Below are 22,728 nucleotides of genomic sequence, written 5' to 3'. Positions count from 1 at the left end.
GGAATGGCAAGAGGGAAGAGAGTGGGGCAACACTAGTGACACTCAACGAGAAAGGTTAGAGGCTTTATTTGTCATGGGTGAGTCAAATGCCCACGCCATCTCCTAGTAACTGTAGCAGACGAGTAGATCTCTCTACCCAATTCCTCAGCCTTGAATCCCATTTGAGAAACTCAACTATGTTCTCTTGCACATCGAGTGATATACAGTTTAATATTTCCATCCCCAAGGATCATCACGAGTATAGGCTTTATCAGCACATCATCAGGAAAAATTATCAAGTATCTGATTGGCCTACTAGCTTACCCACTATGCCTGCAGGCATCATTGACTTATCCTTGAAAATAATATGAGACTTAATAGCCTCTATGCACTAGTGCCTCCCAGCCAAGGCTTCCTCAGATGCACCCACCTTCATTGCCAAGTTCGATTGACCTACCTCCAAATGAATGTGGAGCGTAGGCGTCGATAGCTTGCTATGGTTAATGATACACAATATGCAGCACCTAAACCACATTGCAATCTAGGATTTAACAATTTGCTCCAGATCTCTTTGACATTCTAGAAAGACACCGAACTTACTGAAATCAGAGCATGGAAAACAATGCAAAAATAGCACCACCCCTTCTCATTAGTATATTTCAATGAATTGAGATGTTTAAAGTTCAAGAGGAAGGAGGATACATGGACCAAACAAGAAAGACGAAGGTAAGAGCGACAAACTAAGAAGAGATGTGTGAAATCACATATCATCGTCTAGCTTCGCTGACAATTCTGCCAAAAGACTTGTATTAAATCCCATCATCTACTAATCCACACAGGAATTCACTTAATATGGTAGCATGCATGTTTTAGTAACAGAAGAATTTCAAAGTGTGATGTCGGTGTAATGCTTCAAATTTGCGTGCATATTCTGAATGAAACTTAGTAATTAATTTTGAAGATGTGAACCAGGCTTTAATAAACTATAAGTATGAAAAGCAATATATAGAGTAAAATGGTAGAAGAATGAGGATTGACTCCTCATGTCATTCAATTAGCTATGCATAGCACTGTACAAATTTTGAAAAGACCTCTCTCAATATAAATGGCCTGTTCTGAGATGCTCCTGAGACGAGCTAACCACCACCAGACTATAAAAAACTACATGTTGCTTCTAGTAACCTTGTTGAAGAGAATCGAATACCTTCACACACCATGGATGTTTGACCACTGCATCCAAAGTCAAACGCTTGTTTGGATCTGAAAGTCAAATGAGGGATTTAGAGTGCCACTTCCTCTCACAAGTTTAGAATTCCTGATTAATAAAGCAATCACCTTTGCACAGAAGCCCTTCGAGAAGGTTGACCAGGTCAGGATTCAAACCTTCTGGGATCTTAAGTGGCCTATGAATGATCTGAGAGCAGACGATGCCAAAATAAGCACAGTAACAAATCACCCCCTTCACCATTGTACAAATTTGTAGAGAGGAAGAAACTGAGAATTATGGTGTTCCTCACACCATCAAAACAGCACTATAATTCCACGGTGTTACAGGCCTTTGTAGTTCATATAATCTAAATTTTGATCATTAGCCAGGAACACATTGGAAAACTGCACAACCCCGAAGACAAGTTTTCAAAATGGCTCTTTACATCAGCAAACTGGACCTTCCTGTCAATAGGTAGGTGTATGTCCAAACAGAAAGTGATCTCTGGAAAGACTTATTTTGATGAAGGCTTTCTCTATACAGCATATCAAGAGCATGAATTGCATTTGCAAGACAAAATGGTACTTTTGAGTTACTCTCAATAGGGTGAAATTATATGCCAAAATCTGTAGGTTAAGCTCCCCATTTGACTGAACCGTCTAGAAGAAATCAGGGTGGTCTTAGATAGCTTTATGACAAAGGCTGTGAGATGTAAAGACACTCGCAATGCAAAGGATCAGTGAGTTAAGAAACAAAGTTGTGATCCAGAGAAATCCAGCTGCCAAATGCCCGACCGATCTTCATTGCAATGTGCTACTTTCCTCCAGACACGTCATCCTATGCATGTGAGGTCACTGTAGAGGGACACAGCCCCTATGAGACGATACATGATGACATCACAGAGTTCTCCACAGGGAGACGCCTTCCTTCTGGGGGACTTCAATGCACAGACATGAGATACAGGTAGGCCTGCTAGACTTTGCATATGAGAGACATCCCCACATAGTTCCAGAGCTAGATGCAGCTGAGTTCGGGCTACTGAGACACTCTGCAAATGCCCCACATGTGACACGGGTGGCATCTACTTGAGTTGGGGGCAGTGACCTCATTATCTATAATGGGCTTTAGAGATGGCCATCATTTGGGGGACTCACGTGTTTCCCACATGGCGGTGGGACAAGTACGGTGGACTACCTACTAGGCACATTAGCCTTTGTCTCGTAGATACACGCCTTCACCATACGCCCTCCCCCACTCGGAGCTGACCACTCATACCTGGCCTTTCGTATCTCCACGATTATGCCAGCCACAGGGAGAGCTCTTCCTACGCCTGCTCGTGTCCAGATCCACTTTGTCCAGATCCACTTTGAACGTGCCCTCAACCCAATGTATGTGATGCACTTAGCCAGAGAGCTTCCGGCCCTACTTGGAGATGATATAGACCTCGCCTGTGCTCGGACACCTTGTGTCAGTAGTACAAGAAGCTGCCACCAAATCCTTTCCCACAACCCGATCCTCACGGGTCCGAGATGGGGGAAGATGGCTCAAAACCCTTGAATCGACGACAAATGCAAAGAGGCGAGAGCCCACCTCACAAGGGAGTACACAAGAGTGTGCGCTAGGCCATCTAACGTCATTTGAGGCACAGCAGATCTTCTGACGATTGACACACCGTAAGAGGCGGGCCTTCCTCACACAGAGGATGGATGAGATTATCATATCATTCCAAGGAGGAGATCCGACCACTGGATGGGGGTTCCTATCGGAGGGGAAGCCACCTATTCCCATCACTGACCCAGGTGGGTGGCACAATTATGCATGCTCCCTCTATGATGCCCAGATACAGGCACCACCGGACATGTCCTCTATGCCACACCCACTACTTGTCACTTGTTAGCTACACAAAATGTACAGGCTGCACTCTGTCAGCTACACAACCCAATAGCACAGAATTATGAGGACCTACGAACTGATGAGCACTTTGTACATGGGCAGGAGGTCTTAGCTCCCCTCCTAGCACAGATGTTCAAACAAGTTGTATGCCACCGCTTCCCACCTGCTTGGAGCACTACCACTATTGTGTTGATACACAAAGCCGTGGACCCTACAGATACTGGGAATTACCTACTAGGATTGGGTTAAGAGCATGATCTGGGTGAAGCAAGATTGCCCCCTCTCACTGACTCTCTTCGGACTTTACATTGATAAGATCGCATCCTTCATAGACCGCGAGATTGGTTGGCCTCATGCTACAGATATTGCTATATGCTGATGACATTGTCCTCATATCATCTTCAGCACGTAAGGGCTGCAAAGACATCTAAAGGCCCTAGAGGTGTTCTACGCACACACGCACGCACACACACACACACACAGAGACTTGACAATCAACCTTGGAAAGACCCAGGTTATTATCTTCAACACCTCACGCGCAGTGCTCCTCCGACTCAGCTTCACTTACCAAGGTGAGCCAATGGAGATAGTGCAGTCCTACAAAAACTTGGGGGCAGTCTTCACAAGACCCAACGATGACTCATGTAGCCGAGGCACGACTCACACAGGGGCAGAGTGCTTTGGCCCAACTAGAGAGACAGTCCTTCCAACCGCCAAGCACATTTTCAGGATCCACCTACGAAGGGCTAGCTTTTTGACACGTAAGTACGGCCCACTGCCATGGATGCAGCACCCTTCTGAGAGAGTGATCTCTCGATGATAGAGTGTAGGAGATTTGAGCAGCTACAAGTGACTATGGGGTCTAGGATGATTCGGAGTAAGCCCTCAGTCCCACGTGAGATAGTACAAGCAGGGTTCTCCCTACATCTCTACAGGTTGATGCCATCTTTCACATAGTGACATTCATCCGCAAAGTTTGGGACTTACGTTGACAGATTCTACCGAGGCTGGCACTAGGAGTCATCTAGATGACTGTAGAGACCAGGGAAGACACATAGTATGCACGTATATCCACATGGTTTGCCAAGCACGGTATTCAGATGGATAGGCTTCCCGCTTTTCAATACAGCCTGGATGCGCCTCTTGAGTTGATCCCACGAGATGAGATTAACTATATCATACGGTTAGATCTCCTCCAGCTCCATATACCTTGGCTCCCCACCAAGACCCAATTCTATCACAACCACTTCTTGAGACTATCAGAGGAGGGATTCATCATTAGAACCCGGTATTTTGAGGACAAAGGAGCCTCACATGCATTGAGGATCACCATTGGACAGATGTGGTTTTCATCCCATCAGCTGAGGATTGAGGTGGGGAGAGTAGCAAGTATACCTAGAGAGCAATGGATCTATATGTTATGCACATTGGGAGTGGTTGAGACAGAGGAGCATTTTCTTTGTGCCTACCTAGCCTACTATGAGATCCGGGAACGATACCACTGTCTCTACCAGGAGAGGAGCAGCTTCGGCATAGTCACCAAGGAATGGGAACATTCCGAAAACTTGGGTGCCGGAATGGGAACGTTCTGAAAAGGGGGAACGGGGGAATAAGAACCAAAACGCCACATCATATGACACGTCATCAATTCATTTGAAAATATACCAAATTATGAAAAGAAAACTACTTTTAGCAGCTCTAATCTTCCATCTCTATTACCATCTTACTATCTTCCTACCTCTCCTTCTGCAATGCCAGGCTATTGTATTCCTTGCTCCACCACTTGCTAGTGCATTGTTCCCTTTCATCTTAGTCCAATAACAGTTGAGATGCACATCATATATTATCCCTTCTCTATTAGCTCATTTTGCCGCCACACATGGATGTTATGACTATCTCTTAAATTGTGATCTGATCTAAGTGACAATTTGTTTGCTACTATAGTTTGGGATTTCCCATAAGCACAATCAAACCTTGATTATTAACACAAGACGCATTCCAAGTTGCTGTTTTGCTAACCAGAGTCATGATTGCAGGTCTCATGAGCACCTGGTTGCAAAACAAGAGGCATATATCTAGATAAATCCAGGAACAAGCCCAAACTCATCCTCTAAAAACACATCATAGTGCAGTTTCAATCTCATTATAGTCACTCATAAGGTTGAAAACCATAAACTCCATCACGCATAGCAGGGACTAGCTACTATGACATCCCCACTGATGTCATCAGCGCCCAACAGTTTTGGGTGTAGACCATAGTATAAACATATGCTCTCACACATACAAATCCACACACCCACACGTACTCAAGCATCCATTTATACAAAGTCTTCGTAATGAGTTTTTATCGACACTCCGGAGGTGAAGGGAAGACTCAGCCATGACGAAGGCTAGCACTAAAGGAGAAGGCTAATCAAATAGTAGTCCAAAATCTCTTCATTCAAGCTACAACTGCTTGGGTCTCTCCCAAACGGGCATCTGAAATCTAGCTGATAGGTCAATGCACAAGTTAAGATAGAATTATCACAATACCAGCAGGCCGCAACATGGACGAAAACTTCACAAGGTGAAATTTACATGTCTGCTAATACAGCAGAAGCATAAACTATGGAGATGTTGATTTAAGGGTTTCATGCTCCAGCTGGGAAGCAGCCCATCTACGTATTCTCATTTGAGACTAATGGAGATCAACTTTTTGTTTTTCCATGAAAAGGACATCTATTAACTATGAAAAAATCCCCAAGAGCAATGAGTTCAAGGCAAGGAGTACATCACTCATAGCATGAGAATATACTGAAAGGGTGGCACCCTACTCAACCAAAAATCCAGGACTGAGGCTGAAAGTGTCATCTCAATCCTATAGCAACCTCTAAAAAGAAGGAACATCCTCCCCATTCTACAAGGAAAGTAGCCCTCCTGGCAGTGGGAAATGGAGATTAATTTCTGGATTCTACATTGAAGGCAATAGCAAATCGAGCATTTATCGCTTGTTCATAGAAGAGTTTGGGGAAATCATGTAAGTTTACATGTCTATTGTCTTATTATGTGTGCATTTCATACTCTACATTTCCAAGTTATCACTGACTCAAGGGTTGGTCCTGTTTGCTCCATTAATCTCAAGTTTACCAAACGTGGTCCCTTTGATAAAATTTGGTCATTTGTATCTCAATAAAATTTCTCTTCCAGGAGGGAGTTAACTGTGTCTATGGAACCATCAAATGAAAGAAAGGAAAGTAGCAATTTAGAACCAGACATTCTTCAGTAGCTACTAGTCACAGAAGCTATACACCTAGACAATCTCAAAAAGCGCTTAAGACTGACCAAACAGAAAATAGATAGCAAGTATAATGTAAAGTCTGACCATCTGATATATGTGGAACCATCAAATGAAAGAAAGGAAAGTAGCAATTTAAAACCAGACATTCTTCAGTAGCTACTAGTCACACAAGCTACACACCTAGACAATCTCAACAAGGGCAGCTTAGGACTGGCCATGCAGAAAATAGATAGCAAGTATAATGTAAAGTCTGAGTCCTGACTGCCCTCCACAACTAAAAGATTTAAATGAAGCAATCTCAAAGGGGATGAAGCTCTAAACTAGAATGAAATTAACCTAGAAGCAACAGCAAAGCTCAAAATCGTGGATTTCAATAGTAGCCAAAACACAAAACAAAAGCAAAACTTCAGATCATGAAGGCAAACCTTCACATGAAACTAAGGAAAAGGACATGGAAATAATAAATGGTTTTCATATGTCACGCTCGACTTCAATAATTGTATGCCAAAAATGAGAGCTGGAGTACTTGTTTCTGCATGAAGGCTTCCAACGTAAGTAACTCAAGCTGATGGTTAGCTTCATGCGAAGCCTAGAAGTAGGATGATTAGGATTCCAAACAAGGCAAACCATCCCTACATGAAGTCCAACAATGCATATGCCTTCCTCTTCGCCTCAAAAACATACATTGAACATTTGCAGTATACAAATCTAGGCCATATTATGAACATCCTCACCACAACCCAACATAATTCTGCTAGGAAATCGGCTGAAAATTAGTTCAAAAGATTATCAAAAATACACTAAATGAATTTAACCAACACAAAACAACAACGCGACTTTCCTTCTCATGATTCAAGAGCACCATCACCAAGTTTTACCTCGTCATACGTACTTGGTAATCCATGTCCCAGGAATGGATAACAACCTAGAACCATACAGTAAAGAGTAACCCCCAATGCCCAAATATCTGCAGCTTTCCCACGGTATGTTGACCCTGAAATGAAGAATTGGAGTATACATATAAAACCCTTACATATATAGCAAAACAGAGATTTCCAAGCAACAAACAGCTTATTACATATACAAAATAATTATACGTAGTCCAATTTATCCGGTCATTGTTTTCCCATTATCTTTGTTACTTTTCTTCTTGCATACAAAACAATCTGGCATTCTTCTCTTTCAGGCTTGAAGTAAACTAGACAAGACAGTCATGTTGGTTACGACATAAAAGGACAACATGCAGCCAATACTCTTTGATGGGGGTAGCCAGGTGAAGGTTGTGCAGACTTTCAAAAACTCGAGGATTTCCTTCCAACCATAGATGGCCGAAACGTGTGGAGAAAATAATGGAGGCAAGTTGGCAACAGTACTATGCCTTTGAGAACACATGTTGGTCAACAACATAAATGCTGGAGTTATAAGAAATACATGTGTTCCATAAACGTGCCATGCTAGTTTTGTTGTAAGAGGTTAAAGTTCAGGGTGAAGTTTGGGGAGACACTGTCTCACAGGACATAGGGGGGTTGACCCTAAAGTTGTCAAAGTTGTGCCTCACAAACTTCTGTCAAAATACATAGCCACTCCCTTGGCCTGATCCTAACCCTCCCATTAGTACCCTCAAGGGAACTCCTCAACCTCTCCCACTCTCAATCCCCCCTCTCATATCCATTTTGGCACCTCATAAGCCTCAGCTTCCAAAATACAATCCCACCCACTTCCATTCCTTCCTAAGCACCCCCGAAGACCACCCCACAACCTTAAAATTAAGGGGGATAGTAAAAGGCAAAAGGTGACACCAAGGAGGGACCAATAGCACATCGACATTGGGAGGACTTGGGATGTTTGTCAGACAACTGATGCAACTATCAATTTCCATCTCTTATTTGGATGAAACTGTGGAGTTTCGTCACATATTGGCATTGATCCTTCTATCAATTAAAAAATTCAAGTTATAATTTTGTTGTTTAGACTAATTTCCTCTGCTTCAAGAACAAGAGATGTAAATCGAAGAGGAGAGAGGCCATGGAAGATGAACTTGTCTGTCCCGGAAGCCCCCTCCAACATAATCAGAGATTTTAGCACAAAAATGAAAGAATGCCTTGTGATATGCATGGAAAGGTGGGACAAGCATATGAAAGCATAGGGGGGTATTGCCTCTTATTGGATGTCTACTTGTAACTCAACTCAAGACCACTAAGAGTATATACCAAAATTCAAAACCATTAAGTAACAAGGTGTAAAGTGGATAGCCTGATCTACAGCCCGTATCAAGATCGTCATAACCTAAGGGTCTATAATCCCCTCTATCTCCAATCTAACCAGCAAGATCAGCAAGCGTCAATGCACAAGCACAGGGACACCTTTGGTATAGGCTAGTGTGTCACCACCCAACCATAGATCCCTCAGGAGGTCAAGCAACCTCCAACCATTGTCCATCCCAAGTAAGACTATGAGTCATACCACGCAGCCCCATCTACGCATAGATGTCGTTAGGGAATGGGCGGGCTCTCAACCTAGCCAGGTATTCTTGGAGGGACCCACTCCCAAGAATGCCCCAAGTGAGTAATGGCTCGCACTTATATAGACACGGGCTGTCTTAGGTGTCTCAAACCTAGGACTACCCTTAGTGCACCAAAGGTACCATGTGTCCTAATGGTTAGAATACATGACCACAGGTTAGCCTGAAGTCTAGCCTCCATAACACTAGCCACTTATGTCCAAACGTGGATATAGCATTCTCTCTCACTTGATCACAGAAGGACTGAGACATAAATTCATGGAATTTCCCAAGTATTATCCTTTTCTGAGTGATCTTTCCACTTAACCTTCATCTCTCAACCATGTTCCTTGCTCTCGGTCCCTATAATCCAAAAGACATTCTAGCTCATGAGACACATAAGTGGTCAAATCCTCCAATCATACGAGTTCATCCTAAAAGACCAAGTTGTCTCTAGCACCCAATACCTCTTTCAATCTACTGACATATGTTAGGCAATTGCAACTTGTAAGCTATGTCATTGATCTTTTTAAGGATCATGAACGAACCGAATTAGTGATAAGATATCATGTATACTTTGTGCATTACCTCAGAATGTTTTGGGATTCTCAAGTAAACCCATTGACACTCAGAGAAAACTCGAGATGACCGCTTCTAATTAGCATAAAACTGGGCTCTAAGCACTTTAATGCTTTCCCTTACAAACTGCAACATACCTTGTTGCTGTTGCAACCAATCAGCAGTAGAGCTGACATTCCATAGGCCAACTATCCAAGGGGCTCTAGACTGTTATCCGTACATCAGCATGAATGGACAGATTCGAGTTTCTGAGTGGTTAGCACTGTTTTAAGCAACAGAAGGTAATCTTCTAATCAACCGAACACCAGACAAAATCTTAAGCAATGAGTGTCCGATTTGTGATCGCGCAACACTCAACCTGTGACTGTGTCTCCATTGGTGAACCTCGCGCTTCTTGCTCTACCCCTAAGAGAAGGTGCGTAGTGCTTTCAAGAGGAAACCAGTCAGGAAGATTCGGGAAAAATCAAGAATTTCGGAAGAAAAGAAAATCAACCACTCGAATGAAGGAGTTACACACATTCAAGCAAGTTTTAATAATACCATTGTTACCGCTACGAATGTTTGAGGACAAGTCGTTTTGTGGTGTTCCGCTGGTGTATGCGGATTCAAGGGGGGTGCGAGGAAAGGTACACAATTCGTTGCTCAACTGCGGTTGCCTTCGAGAGAGACAAGCTCTCAGCATGTCTTCCAAAGTCTAATTGACCCGCTCAATCTGTCCATTTGATTCAAGACGATCAGTCGGACTCACGCTAAGACGAGTGTCCAGCTTCTTGGACAACGCCTGCCAAAAATGCCCAGATGCTAAATGCTACATAGTCCTAAAAAACATTAGTAGTACATAGTCATAACATCATCATCATCATCATCATGTCACATCAAGTCCAATGTCAAGCCTGGCCTGATACAACAGATACTGGAGCTCTAGAAGAGAGGTCATGCTGGACCCAATAGCTGGCAAGGCTGCGGTGGTATAAGATCAGAGATAGAGCTATCTATTGGTGTGGTCCGGCGTGGCCTCCTTGCAGTAGGATAATAGCAAAAGTGCCAATGCACATGTGAGTTTAGAATTCCTTGTGCATGTTGGCTCTGCATCTGATAAGGGCCGCAATAACTCCTATAGGTTGCATATTCGCACCCCGGGTCTAAACATGGGAAGGATGTCTTCGAGTGTGATTCTCTGTGTCCTCGCTCTATCAAGTATGTCGTGTTGTTGGCTTTGGATCTCTACCTCGCCGACTACCAGAAGAACAAGGGTTTGTGCGATCTAGCTGAAAGAAGTCTATGATCATGCTTTGAGATGAGTCTACCTGTGTGCTCCGTCCCTATCTCTGTAATCTGAGCAAGCACCCTAAATGCTTAACTGCCTCATGAATGAAGGCGGCTAAGCATCTCTAATCTGGACAAAAAAGGAAGTGGAAGAGCAATCTAGATCTATCTCTGAAGAGATAATAGTAGCGGTCTCAGATATCATAATATATTGGGCACTTGAAGATGAGATGCTCCTTTGGCTCGATCTCTTGTAGATCACATAAGGCACAAATCCGCCCCTCCCTAAGTACTCCCTCAGTTTGTATTGACCTAGAAAGCCACATCAAGCTGAAAAGAAGATGACTCAAACTCAGCCTAAATGATCTGGTGGGGGACTGGCGGCTTACTACGTATCATCCTCGATAACATGAGAACCTGGAAACACTCTACTCGAGCCTACTCTGCATCATAGAGATCCAGTCCCCAACGAGGGCTACCATACATGCCTGGTGGCCAAACCAAGGAGCCAAAGAGGAGAGCCTTGGTCCAAGCGTCTTGAAAGTGTGAGTGGAAGCACTGACTCTTAACGTCTTCAAAAGATTGAAGGGTCTATGAGAGTGAAAAAACCAGATACAATGAGCTACATGGGGGAAGCCACTAAGCAAGCATCCGCACCCACAACAGATACAAATACTAAATATCTAAACCGATGGGTAGAAAGATAGCTCTACAATGTGGTATCACTGTGAGGGTCCTCTATATGCTGTCTAAGGAACCACGTCCACTAGGCAGCTCGGAATGGATACGAGGGTCTCAAAGGGCAGAGGCTTCAATGGGGACTGGCATCATGGAGGGATAAAACCCATGATAAAGCATTGATCTCGTTCAATCTTGGGATCCGCTGTGGTTTCCTCATAGTAGCTCTCTGTCAAGACAAGTCCACTATCACCCTCGTCAGTTGTCCAACAAACATGGAGGGGAAATCCCCAAGCCTCACACCTTGGCAAGTCTATAGTCTCTGTCTCAACTATGTTGCCTCCCTGGGGACTGCTGGTTCATGCTATTTGACGGAAAAGAATCAGTAATCACCCTCCAAGTAGACTCTATCTTGGTCTCATGTTCCCGTCTCTATGCTATGTGTGTGTGTGTGCGCGCGCGCGTGGGCACCTGTGCACGCGTGCGTGCGTGCGTGCATGAGAGTGAACAAAGGAAGACCAGTAAAACAAACATGAAAGGAAGAAGAGTATAGAAAAGAAACAACAAACAAGAGAAAAAGAATTAAACGAAAGCAGATAGCAAATAAAAGAAGAAACAGAAAAGAACAAGTGAGTACAAGTACTTGTGAGAACTGCCTTAGGTATGCCAGACACAAACGATTGTCAAGATGAATGAATGATTAATTTGTAGAACCTATGATGGAAGCTCGTGAGTAGAACCATTGGAAAGTTTGAATGCTATAATGCAACCTCATGCAAATGCAAAGCCATTTGCCAACTGTGTGTGTGTGAGAGAGAGATAGAGAAAGAGAGAGATGAGTCAGTGAGAGGAAAGAAAGAAAGAAAGAAAGAAATTTTATTAAAGGTCCACGGAAGGCCATACATGGCCTATGGGACACAAAATCATCCGAAAGGAAAATACATCATCAACGATGCGCCAACTAGGTGGCCTCATCGTAATACCGCTAAGATGCCAAAAATGGCTACAAAAATCCTAGATACAAAATGAAATGAAATAGAGTACCAAAATTGCCTAGATACAAAATGTAAAATATGGAATATGAGGAACATCGTCTTCCCTAAGGGGTCTGTGATCCAAAGAAATGATGGAAGTCATGGCCATCGACCATGCCTCCTGCCATGAGTGTGAAGATCTGGGCAAGTGTCAAATGGGCTGCTGGCGGTGCCAAGTCTCCATGGAGCAATCTCCTCCGAAAATCTGCCATCATCCTCCGTCGTCTAGAAATAAAGCGACGGGTACGGCCTCTGTGTAAGATCATCCTGCGGTGCTGCCGGATCATGTCATATGTACATCCTCGGGGTGGAACCATCGGTGCTCTCTGGCAAGATGGGCTATCTCTGTGCTCATGGTCCTGCGCCTCGTCCTGCTCCTCATGAATAACCAGGTCTCTGACAGGGATGCGACGGTGCTCTCTGAGGAATCTCTCTCTGTATCTGGTGATCTCCCTGATGAACAACGCTAAGCAATACTGATCCTCATACTCCATAATCCGAGAGAGAGGTCCAAATCCGTGCCCAAATAAACAGTGAAATCTGCCACGGATCTCATAATATAAAGGGCATCTGCAAACAAAGTGCTCCTCAGTCTCCACCTCCCCCATAGTGCAACAAGGGCATATCCTAGTCTCTCGCCTGGGTCTATGTCCGGTAGCTGTACGACGCATCCTGCCGGCCTCAACGTCTAATCTGTGGGAAGATACCCTGAGCTGGCCCAAGGCAATCCTGAGTGAGTGCGACATATGAACGCCGATATATCCTGGGGATATGATGAAGCCATCCTCTGAAATCCTGAGAAAATGGTCACGATATGTGGCCATCTTCGTAGGAAGCTCCGTGGGATGAACCCAAGTGCGAAACGTGTATAGCTGCAACAAATCTGCCCTGATAACCTGACTGAGCTCATGTCGAGTGAGAGGGAGGCGAGGGGCATCTATGCTGTATCGAAATGGTGGCAGCCTATCCATATCCAAGCCCAGCGAGGTGAGCCATGTGGAGAGTGTGTGGTACCAACAAAAAGTATGACCTCTCTCCGCTAACATCTGCGAGGATGTCAGTGCTAGCCACGGTAATCGTGCTCTGCCTGCTGCTGAGTCTCCGAGCGCCCTGATCCTATGCAAGTACGTAACTGACTGAAATGCTGCATCTAGCGCTAGGGGTGTAGCTCCGAACTCTGCGAACGTAATCTGATGCGGTACCGTGGGCTTCGCTCTGATCAATCTGGAGAACATGATGATCTGTAACCTCTCTACTCGTCTCCAATCTGCAACCCTGAGATCTCCTACCCAAAAGGGGCTAGCATACATGACTGCAGGTCTCACCAGCGTATCGAAAAGTAAGGACTTCGTGTCGGGATGCTGAAAATGTGACTGTGCACACTGCCTCTCGAGAAGAGCCAAGGCGGCATACCCTCTACTGATCCTATCTCGTGCTGCATGCGTCATGGTGAAGACTGGACCTCTAAATGTGGCACCCAAATATGTATACTCCCTGACTAGCTCCACCTCCTGCCCATCAAATGTGAAAGAGAACTCGCCTCTCCTATAAACCTGGTATGACGTGTTGAAGACCATGACTTTGGTCTTCCCAAGGTTTACAGACAACCCTCTGTCCTGACAAAAGCTGTGGAGTGCATGGAGATGTGCCTGTAAACCCTGCTGGGAGGAAGAAATAAGAACCACGTCATCTGCATAGAGAAGAATCGGTATCGTGGATCCTGCCAGTAAAGAACCTGTACCACCCATCGTCTGTATGTACATCTCTAACTCATCGATATAGAGACCAAAGAGTGTCGGAGACAAAGGACACCCCTGCTTCACCCCTATCGTACTGCGTACTTCCCCCGACAGCCCCGCCCGTGTCCTGACTCTACCTGTGACTCTCTCATACAAGGCCATGATCGCCCATTGAATCTCCCCATTGAATCCCAAGTCACGGAGTCGCTGGAAGAGTCTGAAACGCGGCACAGTGTCAAATGCCTTTCTGAAGTCCACGAAGCAACAATAGAGCCGTTGCTTACGTGACTTCGCCTCCTCAATCAAAGCCCTGAGTGTGAAGATATGATCTAGAGTCGAGTGCTCTGCACGAAATCCTGCCTGCCCTCTAGCTCTCATGCCTGTCGCCTCGGCATGGTCATTTATATGTCCTTCTAGAATGGTCGCATAAATCTTGGCCATGACATGGCCAATCATAATGGTCCTGTAGTTCGACGCCTCCAAAGGATCCCCCGACTTGTGTATGGGTACTATGGTATTTTCTAGCCAACTAGGTGGAAGACCTGTACAAATGGACTCGTTAAAAAGACGGGAGAGGACTGTAGCTAAGGCATCAATCCCATGGATTACATACTCCGCTTGCAATCCATCATGGTCCTTAGCTCTCCCAGTCTTCAAACGATGAGCTGCTGCTCGGACACTATTGGATGAGAATAAGGCAGAGGAGGTGGGTCTAGGCACATGGGATAAGTCGATGTGTGGCTGGTCTGGAATATCATATAAAGTGGAAGTATAGGCAAGCCAAACCTGCGGGTCTGTAAGAGGAGTTTGAGATTTCAAGCGAAGGAATTTCTTCCAGAATTCCTTGGAATCACAGCTGAAAAGTAAACTTCTCAGCTCCTCCTCATTCCGGGCTAGAAATTGGCACTTTTTGCGTCGCACCAAACGCTTGTAACTCTTCTTGGTCTCAATGAGGAGGGGAGACTTCTCCTGTGTCTCAAGGCGAAGCTTCCTGCGGAGTTCTTTACACTCCTCATCATACCATCCATTACAAGGCACAAGACCGACTGGTGGAGGACTGGATGTGTGGCAAGTGACGGGGAAGGACTTGTGGGCTGCTGAGATGATGGAGGTATGTACAAGGTCCCACCGATCCTGTGTGGAGGGTAGGGCATCGAGAAGGTGCGGACGGAGAAGACCACTCAGGTGCTGGCTATAAATATCATCAAACTGGTGGTCAAAATGAACCTCATAGTATGGCTGACGCTCATGATGTCTAGAAGGGGGGGCATGAGGAATCTGGGTAAGAATAAAGTGCAGACGTGCATGATCGGCTGAAGGCATAAAAGGGTCGACTGTGAGGTTATGTACAAAAGGGATTAAAGTCGGGGGACCCAAGACGTAATCAATGACGCTCGTGCCACCACCCGCGAAGGGAAAACATGTGGCTGTGGATGAATGCGGCCACTGTCGAAGTCCATTATAAATGACCATGCTGTGCGATGAGAGAAGCTCCAATAGGCGATGTCCCTGATCTGTCACCTCTACCCCTCTATCTGAAGATAAGCGTGGAAAACTCTCATCTGGGGCAGCTGGAACTAAGACTGGATCCTCAGCAAAGTCCAAAATCTCTGCCTGTCTGTCTGATGTCCTCGCGTTGAAGTCTCCTAAAAGGATGACCTCTCCGCGGCGTGAGTACTCCAATACATCGGCTGACAAATCCTCAAAAGGTGACTGTCCTGGTCCATCTGAGGCATAACGAGACTGTCTCGGGGGAAAGTAGCATACTGCAATAAACAAGTCTCTCAGGGGGGGTCTCCTGATCCGTACCCAAAGATATCTGGCCCGATGGTCTCTGCTCATGACTGTGAGTATCGATCTGAGATGCTCTCTATAAAGAACTGCCACACCGCCAGATCCTCTGACTCCTCCTGATCGTCTAGTCTGCTGTCGAAAGACAGACTCCCAGGCATACCCTGTCACCTGCGGCAAGCCTCTCTCTGGGCTCTCATGGGTCTCTGTAAAGAAGACGATGTCCTGATCAAAAAAGGCCTCTCGTAAGTTGCCAGGCTGAGCTGTGAGGGAACCATTACAGTTCCAAACTGCGAAACTCAAGCTATCTGGCAGACTACGTGTCCCATAGGCCTCGTGTCGTCAACTGTGGGCTCCAGCCGGTCTAGATCGCATAGCTCCTATCAAAAGTCTGCCCTCTCTGATCACGGCCCACTTGCCCTCACGACGGGCAACATCCCTCTGTGCAATGAGACGTCTATGCTCCTCCCACTGAAGAGCTGTAAGGTCCTCATCCATGTGAATCTGTGGATGGTCCCTCAATCTGGATCTCCTTCGTAATGCTGCGAGACGGGCCTCAGCATCTCTGAATCTGATGATAAGTGGCTGGTGCCGTGCTGGATCCCGGCCCACTCGATATGCAGCTACTATGCCATGATCCTGAACTCCGAGTGTCCCAGATATGAAATCTGTCGCCTAATCCATGGCTGATCTCGTATCTGATCGCTCAACTCCGCGGATGCGGATGTTGAGGGCCTTCTGAGCTCGCCGCTGACTCTCGGCAATAGTCTCAGAGACTGTGGTCTGCTGGGCCTGTGGGGCTCTACGCACAACGTCCACCCACTCTGAGGTCTTCTGTACCTCTGTCTGCAGTGTGGCCAACCTCTCCTCAACTGCTGCACTAGCTGGAGGAGCTACATGCAGCTGCTGGAGGCGATCATCGCATGCCACAACATGCTCCTGAATGCGTGTCTCCAGCTGCACTATGCGCTCAGCATGTGTCCGTAACTGGATATCCCGATCAATATCTCTGGTATGAAGCTGGCGAATATGGGAGTCCTGATCAGATCTATGACTCTCAACTGTCGATAGCTGATCAGTCAGTGTGTGTATCTGTGCTGTGAGAGACTGAATCGCAACGCCCTGAAGTCTGCAAGTCTCCATGCACTGCATAACTAAATCTCTCAATCGCAGATTATCTGCCAGGACTGCTTCCGCTGTGGAGGGTGAAGGGGAGAGGGGGTACAAGGATGAGGGGGTAAGAGGGTAAGAAGGTGAGTAAAGGAGGGGTGCAGAAAATGGAGGTCCTGAAGAGAGAGATCCGGTAGAAGGAAGTAGGGAGTCAGGGACCGAAGAAGAGCCTGCACTAGGGGAGGAAGGGGCTGAAAGGGAGGGTCGGTGGGGAGAGGTGGGAAGAAGCTGGGTAGGGACTAGGGGAGGGGAAGAAGAGGAGGGAGGAGGCTGGGTAGGGAATAGGGAAGGGGAGGAAGAGGAAGGAAGAGGATGGATAGGGACTAGGGGAGGGGAGGAAGAGGAAGGAAGAGGATGGGTAGGGACTAGGAGAGGGGAGGAATAAGCAAGGGAAAGGGCTAGGGAGGAATGAACGGGAGCAAGAGGAGGAGGTGAGACTGAAGGAGGGAGAGGAGGAGGATTGAGTAGAGGAGGTGGGTAGGAAAGGGTTGGGATTGAGGCAAGGGAGGTAACCGGAAGTGATGGGGGAGATGGAAGTAAAGGAGATGGGGTCGGAGCCACAGGAGGATTGAGTAAAGTAGATGGGTAAGAAAGGGTTGGGGAGGTCGTTGGAGGTGGTGGGGAAGGAGATGTTAAGGGTAAAGAAGAACTTGCCTCTTCGGCTCTTGTACTGCTGCCTCTTCGGCTCTTGTACTGCTGCCTATGCTTTTATCTTTCTCTACTTTTGCTCCTTGGAGGGCCATGGTGGAGCTCCTTGTTTGTGGCATCTCCTTACTCCTGGAAGTGCTGAATTCTCTCCTCAAAACTGCCTCTAAGGGCCATGGTGGAGCTGCTAAATTCTCTGCTTTCAAAACTGTCAAAACTGCCTCCTTTTGCCCTCAAAAACTGCCCCTTCCTGCACTTTAAGGACACTTGCTGTAAGTCTATTCGCACGGGGGGGGGAAGTTTAAGACTTTCCTTAAACCCCCTTCCCTTCCCTTCCAACAGAGGCTTCCACAGGGAGCTGAGCTGCTGGCTTGCACAGGGAGGTTGCAGGGCTGAGCAGGAGCAACAGGGAGCTGAGCTGCTGGCTTGCACAGAGAGGTTGCGGGGCTGAGCAGGAGCAACAGGCAGGCAGGAGGCGAGAGAGGAGCAGCTTGCGCAGGGAGGGTTGGCGGGCTGAGCAGGAGGGAGCTGTTGCGACTGAGCAGGAGGGAGCTGTTGCTGCGAGAGAGGCTGAGGCGGGGGGAAAGGGGCTGAGCGGGTGAGTGGCGGGCTGAGCCTGAGCGGGTGAGGGAGGGAGGGGAGCGGGTGAGTTGGCGGGCTGAGGCTGAGCGGGTGAGAGAGAGTGAGCTGCGAGGGGCTGCGAGGGGGAGAGGGGAGCTGCGAGGGGGGGGTGAGGGGCTGCGAGGGGGGGGAGGGGTGAGCTGCGAGGGGGGGGAGGGGTGAGCTGCGAGGGGAGCTGCGAGAGGGTAGGCGGAGAGGGTGAGAGAGAGTGAGCTGCGAGGGGCTGCGAGGGGGTAGGCTGAGGCTGAGCGGGTGAGAGAGAGTGAGCTGCGAGGGGCTGCGAGGGGGAGAGGGTGAGCTGCGAGGGAGAGAGAGAGAGACAGAGAGAGACAGAGAGATTTAATCAAAATAGAAGGGGGCCACTTGGCAAGAAATGGTGTGGGACACTTTTTTTACAAAAGTGTTAGTATAGCGCTGCCTGGAAGGCAGTGCTAACAAAACAAAGGAAATCAAATAGACAACACAGTTAACAAACAAAAAGAGAACTAAACCTATAGGAAAACTAAATAGAAGAAACAAAACAAATAAACACACAAAGAATAGGAAGAACAGGCACCAGAGGGCACATGCACACAGGCCAGACTGAGAAACGTGGGCAGCTGAGGTGTTAATGACCCACATAAGCTGCAAGAAGTTTTGGATAGGAGTGAAGTGCAGATTCAGACAACAAAACACATCTTGTGGGAAGACACAAGCTGGAATGTAGCTTGAGAGGAAATCGCACGCAGAACTACAAGCAAAGGGAAGAGGGCTCAAAGCAGCCCGCTTGTCGAGATGATTATCTATTTTATGTCCTTCAAAAAATATGCTTTGCCTTTTCTTTATTTAATATGTTTGATTTGGTGATTCAATGTCAATGAAAGGTGAAAGACATTACAATCAGGATGTTTGAGTATCATGCCGCAGCAACAAACGAGGTCACATCCTTGAGATTCTGTAGGAAGACACTTAGTGTAAGAGAGGAGGTAGTAACTCACCTAAACAACATTCTGGAGCTGTATAAACAGGGGTACCCGGAGATCTTTGGAGCTCATCATTGTCATTCTGCATACCATGGCTGGGTAAGTACACCTCACAACGCCTTAAAAATATCTGATCAGATCAACAGCAAGAGTGTTCTTGCAAGATGGTTTTGAAAGACTCATGCATCCCTTTAGCAACAAAGCATGATCATTATTGACACAAGGATCAAAAGAATTATCAATTTGAATTCACGAAAACAAAAGGTCTTACTTCAAAAGTCTGACTGACACTGAAGTCACAAATTTTGACCTTGCCATCACCAGTGATAAGAAGGTTCTCTGGCTTGATGTCCCCATGTATAATCCTCTACAAAGACAGAGTGGCTTCATGATCCTTGAAATTGGGAGACATTGCTCCACTAATAAGACCATCATTAATGCCAACATTGCTTGCCAAATGGGTAAAATACATGTGCAAGTTCTTAACTTCAAGCCATTCTTATGGAGAGTACCCCATAAGATACACAGCTTATGGGGTACTCTCCCTAAAAATGGCTTCAAGTTAAGAACTTGCACAGGAAGTTCACCCATTTGGAAAACATACACAATCTCATGGACTCACAACTTACACGACCATGTAAATACTTGAGCCCAGCAACTATGTCTCTTAAATATCTCCGTGCAGTGGGTTCTCCTATCCCTCCTGGAGGACCTGATCCTTCAAACATCCAACTGCCTTCTACATACTCCAACACTGCAAAGTAAAAGAAGCCATGTGCATATAGCCAATGACATATCTAGGAAAGCATGGAGGCAAATACCGCAATTTTTATCATGATAACGATTTTACAATGCAAACAAACCAAGAATATAGAAAAATACAAAAACATCAAATGTTTCTATATGAAGAGCAAATTCAAGGATTTACATTGGCACAGCTGCAGAAATATAAAACTTTGACAGCACAAAAGACTCGACAGTGTCCCCCTTTTACTTGAAAAAGTAACCAAAATACTCAAGCAATGATGGCTGATAGGTCTGAGAACTAACCCAAAAGCTTACTAATACAATGCCACCGTGAGCTGAGACTATGCACCCTATGTGACTTGCAAACCAAGGAGCATATGCTCATGATATGACCTAGGTACTATAAGATACATAGGAGATACCACTGCCTCTTTGAGCATGGATTTCACAACATGTGACTGGTCTGAGAACTAACCCAAAAGCTTACTAATACAATGCCACCGTGAGCTGAGACTAAGCACCTTATGTGACTTGCAAACCAAGGAGCATGTGCTCATGAGATGCCCTCAGTACTATGAGATACATAGGAGATACCACTGCCTCTTTGAGCATGGGTTTCACAACATGTGACTGGTCATTGATTTCCATTCCAGAGATGTGCCACCCTTTATGTGCTAGAAATGGCACGGTTAAGACATACACTCATATGACCACCACACGGCCAGGACCACAAGCAGCAGTGGATCACAGACTTCTTCATCACAAGAGATAATCCCAGGCCGCACACTCTGGGCCACTGCAGAGCACAGGACCCCAAGCCTGCTCCTCCTACATGCCAGACCCGCATGAAGACATCTATAGGCACAGCAAGTAGACGTCCTATTCAGGGTACCCTACTTGCAGCCTCACGGAGACAGGCCACCTCATAGCATCCGAGAGTCAAACCAAGAGTCAAACCAACAGAGCCGATCTTAGACATGCTCCAAAGGCACCGCAGTTGGGGCACTCGCCAAGGCTCATTCACATCTTTAGTCCCTCAGATTAGAACTAGTACACAGTGTTTCTGACCCTCCTTGTCAAACCCACTTCTCCGCAGACTCCAATACACCTCCCCCACACACAAGACACAGGGCAGATCAGGGGGCAAATCTTTCAGAGACATCAGAGTCCACGAGATTCTAGACAATTATCAGGGCTAAAGTACCAGTGTATTTTCAGTATCTTCAGTGTTTCCAGCATTTCAGCATTATACCTCAGATACATCAGTTGTTTCATTTTACGTCATTTGCACTTTGGGGGGGGGGTACTAGACACCTCCAGTTTTCCTACAAGGGTTGTATCTCATTATGTATTCAGATTTTGGTCACATAGGCCTTTTTGGTCTTTCACACATTTTAGTAAACCTTTCTTTTTCTTTCTTTCTTTCTTTCCCTCTCTCGATTAGCCTGCACAATAGCTGGTACGGGCTCAATTATTGACTGTAAGCTTCATGCCCGTTAAAATTTCAGTTTACACAAGTGCACATCTATTATTCACTCATGTGGATGCTTAAACCTCCATGTGACCTTCTAAGAGAGGTGCCTGTAAATTGATGCCGTTTAGATCTTGCTTTGAGTCACTCTTGACGTTAACAAAGCCTTAGCTTCACATAAACTTGGTTTCAAGCACTCCACATGCGTCTTGCTGTCAACTAAGACTTAGCTTCACATAAACTTGCCACTGATACCATGTGAGAAAACACCATGCACATATGCATGAGATAGAAGAAACTTAACCGTAAGACTATATAAATGCTTGGAGACCAAAAGGCACCATGACTAATTAAACACTTGAAGACCAAAAGCACAAGTGTTGAACATAGTGTAGATACCTTCCAAATTAGCTGCCCAAAAACCCTGAAATGTCATTTATATAAATGTGCTCTCTCCATAAGGTCAGTACCAAAGGGCGACTGCGATAACCTCGTCAGTCAAGCCTAGGTTTGTTATGGGACGCTTAATATCACACGGCTGATGATACGACATGCCACTCTTATCTAGATCTAGGGTTTAATCATAAACCCTAGACCTCTATGGATGCTAAAGCGTGCTATTCTTTCTTGAGTTTCTCTTCAACGATGTGCACGCTGCTCTTATTCTCTACAAAAGCATTGGCCATCCTTTTTTAGAAGGTATATGACAACGTGAATCGACTAGAATCACTAACTTTCATACATCAATCCTGCTTCGGAAATAACTTAATCACCTCTGTGTGATGCCATCCTTTTTTAAAAAGTATATGACAATGTGAATCGACTAGAATCACTAACTTTCATACATCAATCCCGCTTGGCAAATAACTTGATCACCTCTATTGGATGCCATGGGCCCAAAGTATGTGGAAGACTCAAGAGGAAACCTGTCAAACTAAAAAGCCTTACTTCTTCCCTTCTAAGCTTCAGTTTGCCATGTGTTTGGTTGATGCTCGAAACCATACAGGATATATCAGCTATTTAAAAAATGACTTGCAGACCGTATTAAGTATCAATCTTAAACAAAGAGCTCTCCCATCTGACTAACTGTTACCAAGTGCCTGTCCCAAAATTGTCCTTTCCATCATATTCTCTGTCATACAAGAGTAGAGCCTAATCTGATTGGAGAA

At 45.8% G+C, this 22,728-nt stretch overlaps 1 protein-coding gene across 6 annotated transcripts in view; it reads right to left on the bottom strand.

The window, feature by feature from the left end:
• Nucleotides 1–435: 435 nt before the first annotated feature.
• LOC147889715 (serine/threonine-protein kinase GRIK1-like) overlaps nt 436–22,728 on the bottom strand; it is a 42,389-nt gene continuing 20,096 nt past the window's right edge. For 2 of the 6 annotated variants that reach the window (XM_087391382.1, XM_087391380.1), the window contains 6 exons: nt 19,971–20,095; nt 19,613–19,708; nt 19,357–19,423; nt 7,235–7,350; nt 1,315–1,393; nt 951–1,239 (listed from right to left, as the gene is read on the bottom strand). In XM_087391382.1, the coding sequence (XP_087247508.1) occupies nt 1,154–1,239; nt 1,315–1,393; nt 7,235–7,350; nt 19,357–19,423; nt 19,613–19,708; nt 19,971–20,095 (569 nt within the window). In that variant the 3' untranslated portion in view covers nt 951–1,153. Of the gene's footprint in view, nt 504–950; nt 1,240–1,314; nt 1,394–7,234; nt 7,351–19,356; nt 19,424–19,612; nt 19,709–19,970; nt 20,096–22,728 lie in introns of those variants that run through there. The other 4 variants (XM_087391381.1, XR_015542873.1, XM_087391383.1 and 1 more) reach the window with 4 other exon arrangements.

Source organism: Dipteris shenzhenensis, chromosome 20 (assembly GCF_047967505.1).
Source record: "Dipteris shenzhenensis isolate YYH24624 ecotype China chromosome 20, Dip_SZ_1.0, whole genome shotgun sequence".
NCBI lineage: Eukaryota > Viridiplantae > Streptophyta > Polypodiopsida > Gleicheniales > Dipteridaceae > Dipteris > Dipteris shenzhenensis.
The sequence above is the reverse complement of the archived record's forward strand: the minus strand, read 5'-3'. Positions and strand labels throughout refer to the sequence as shown.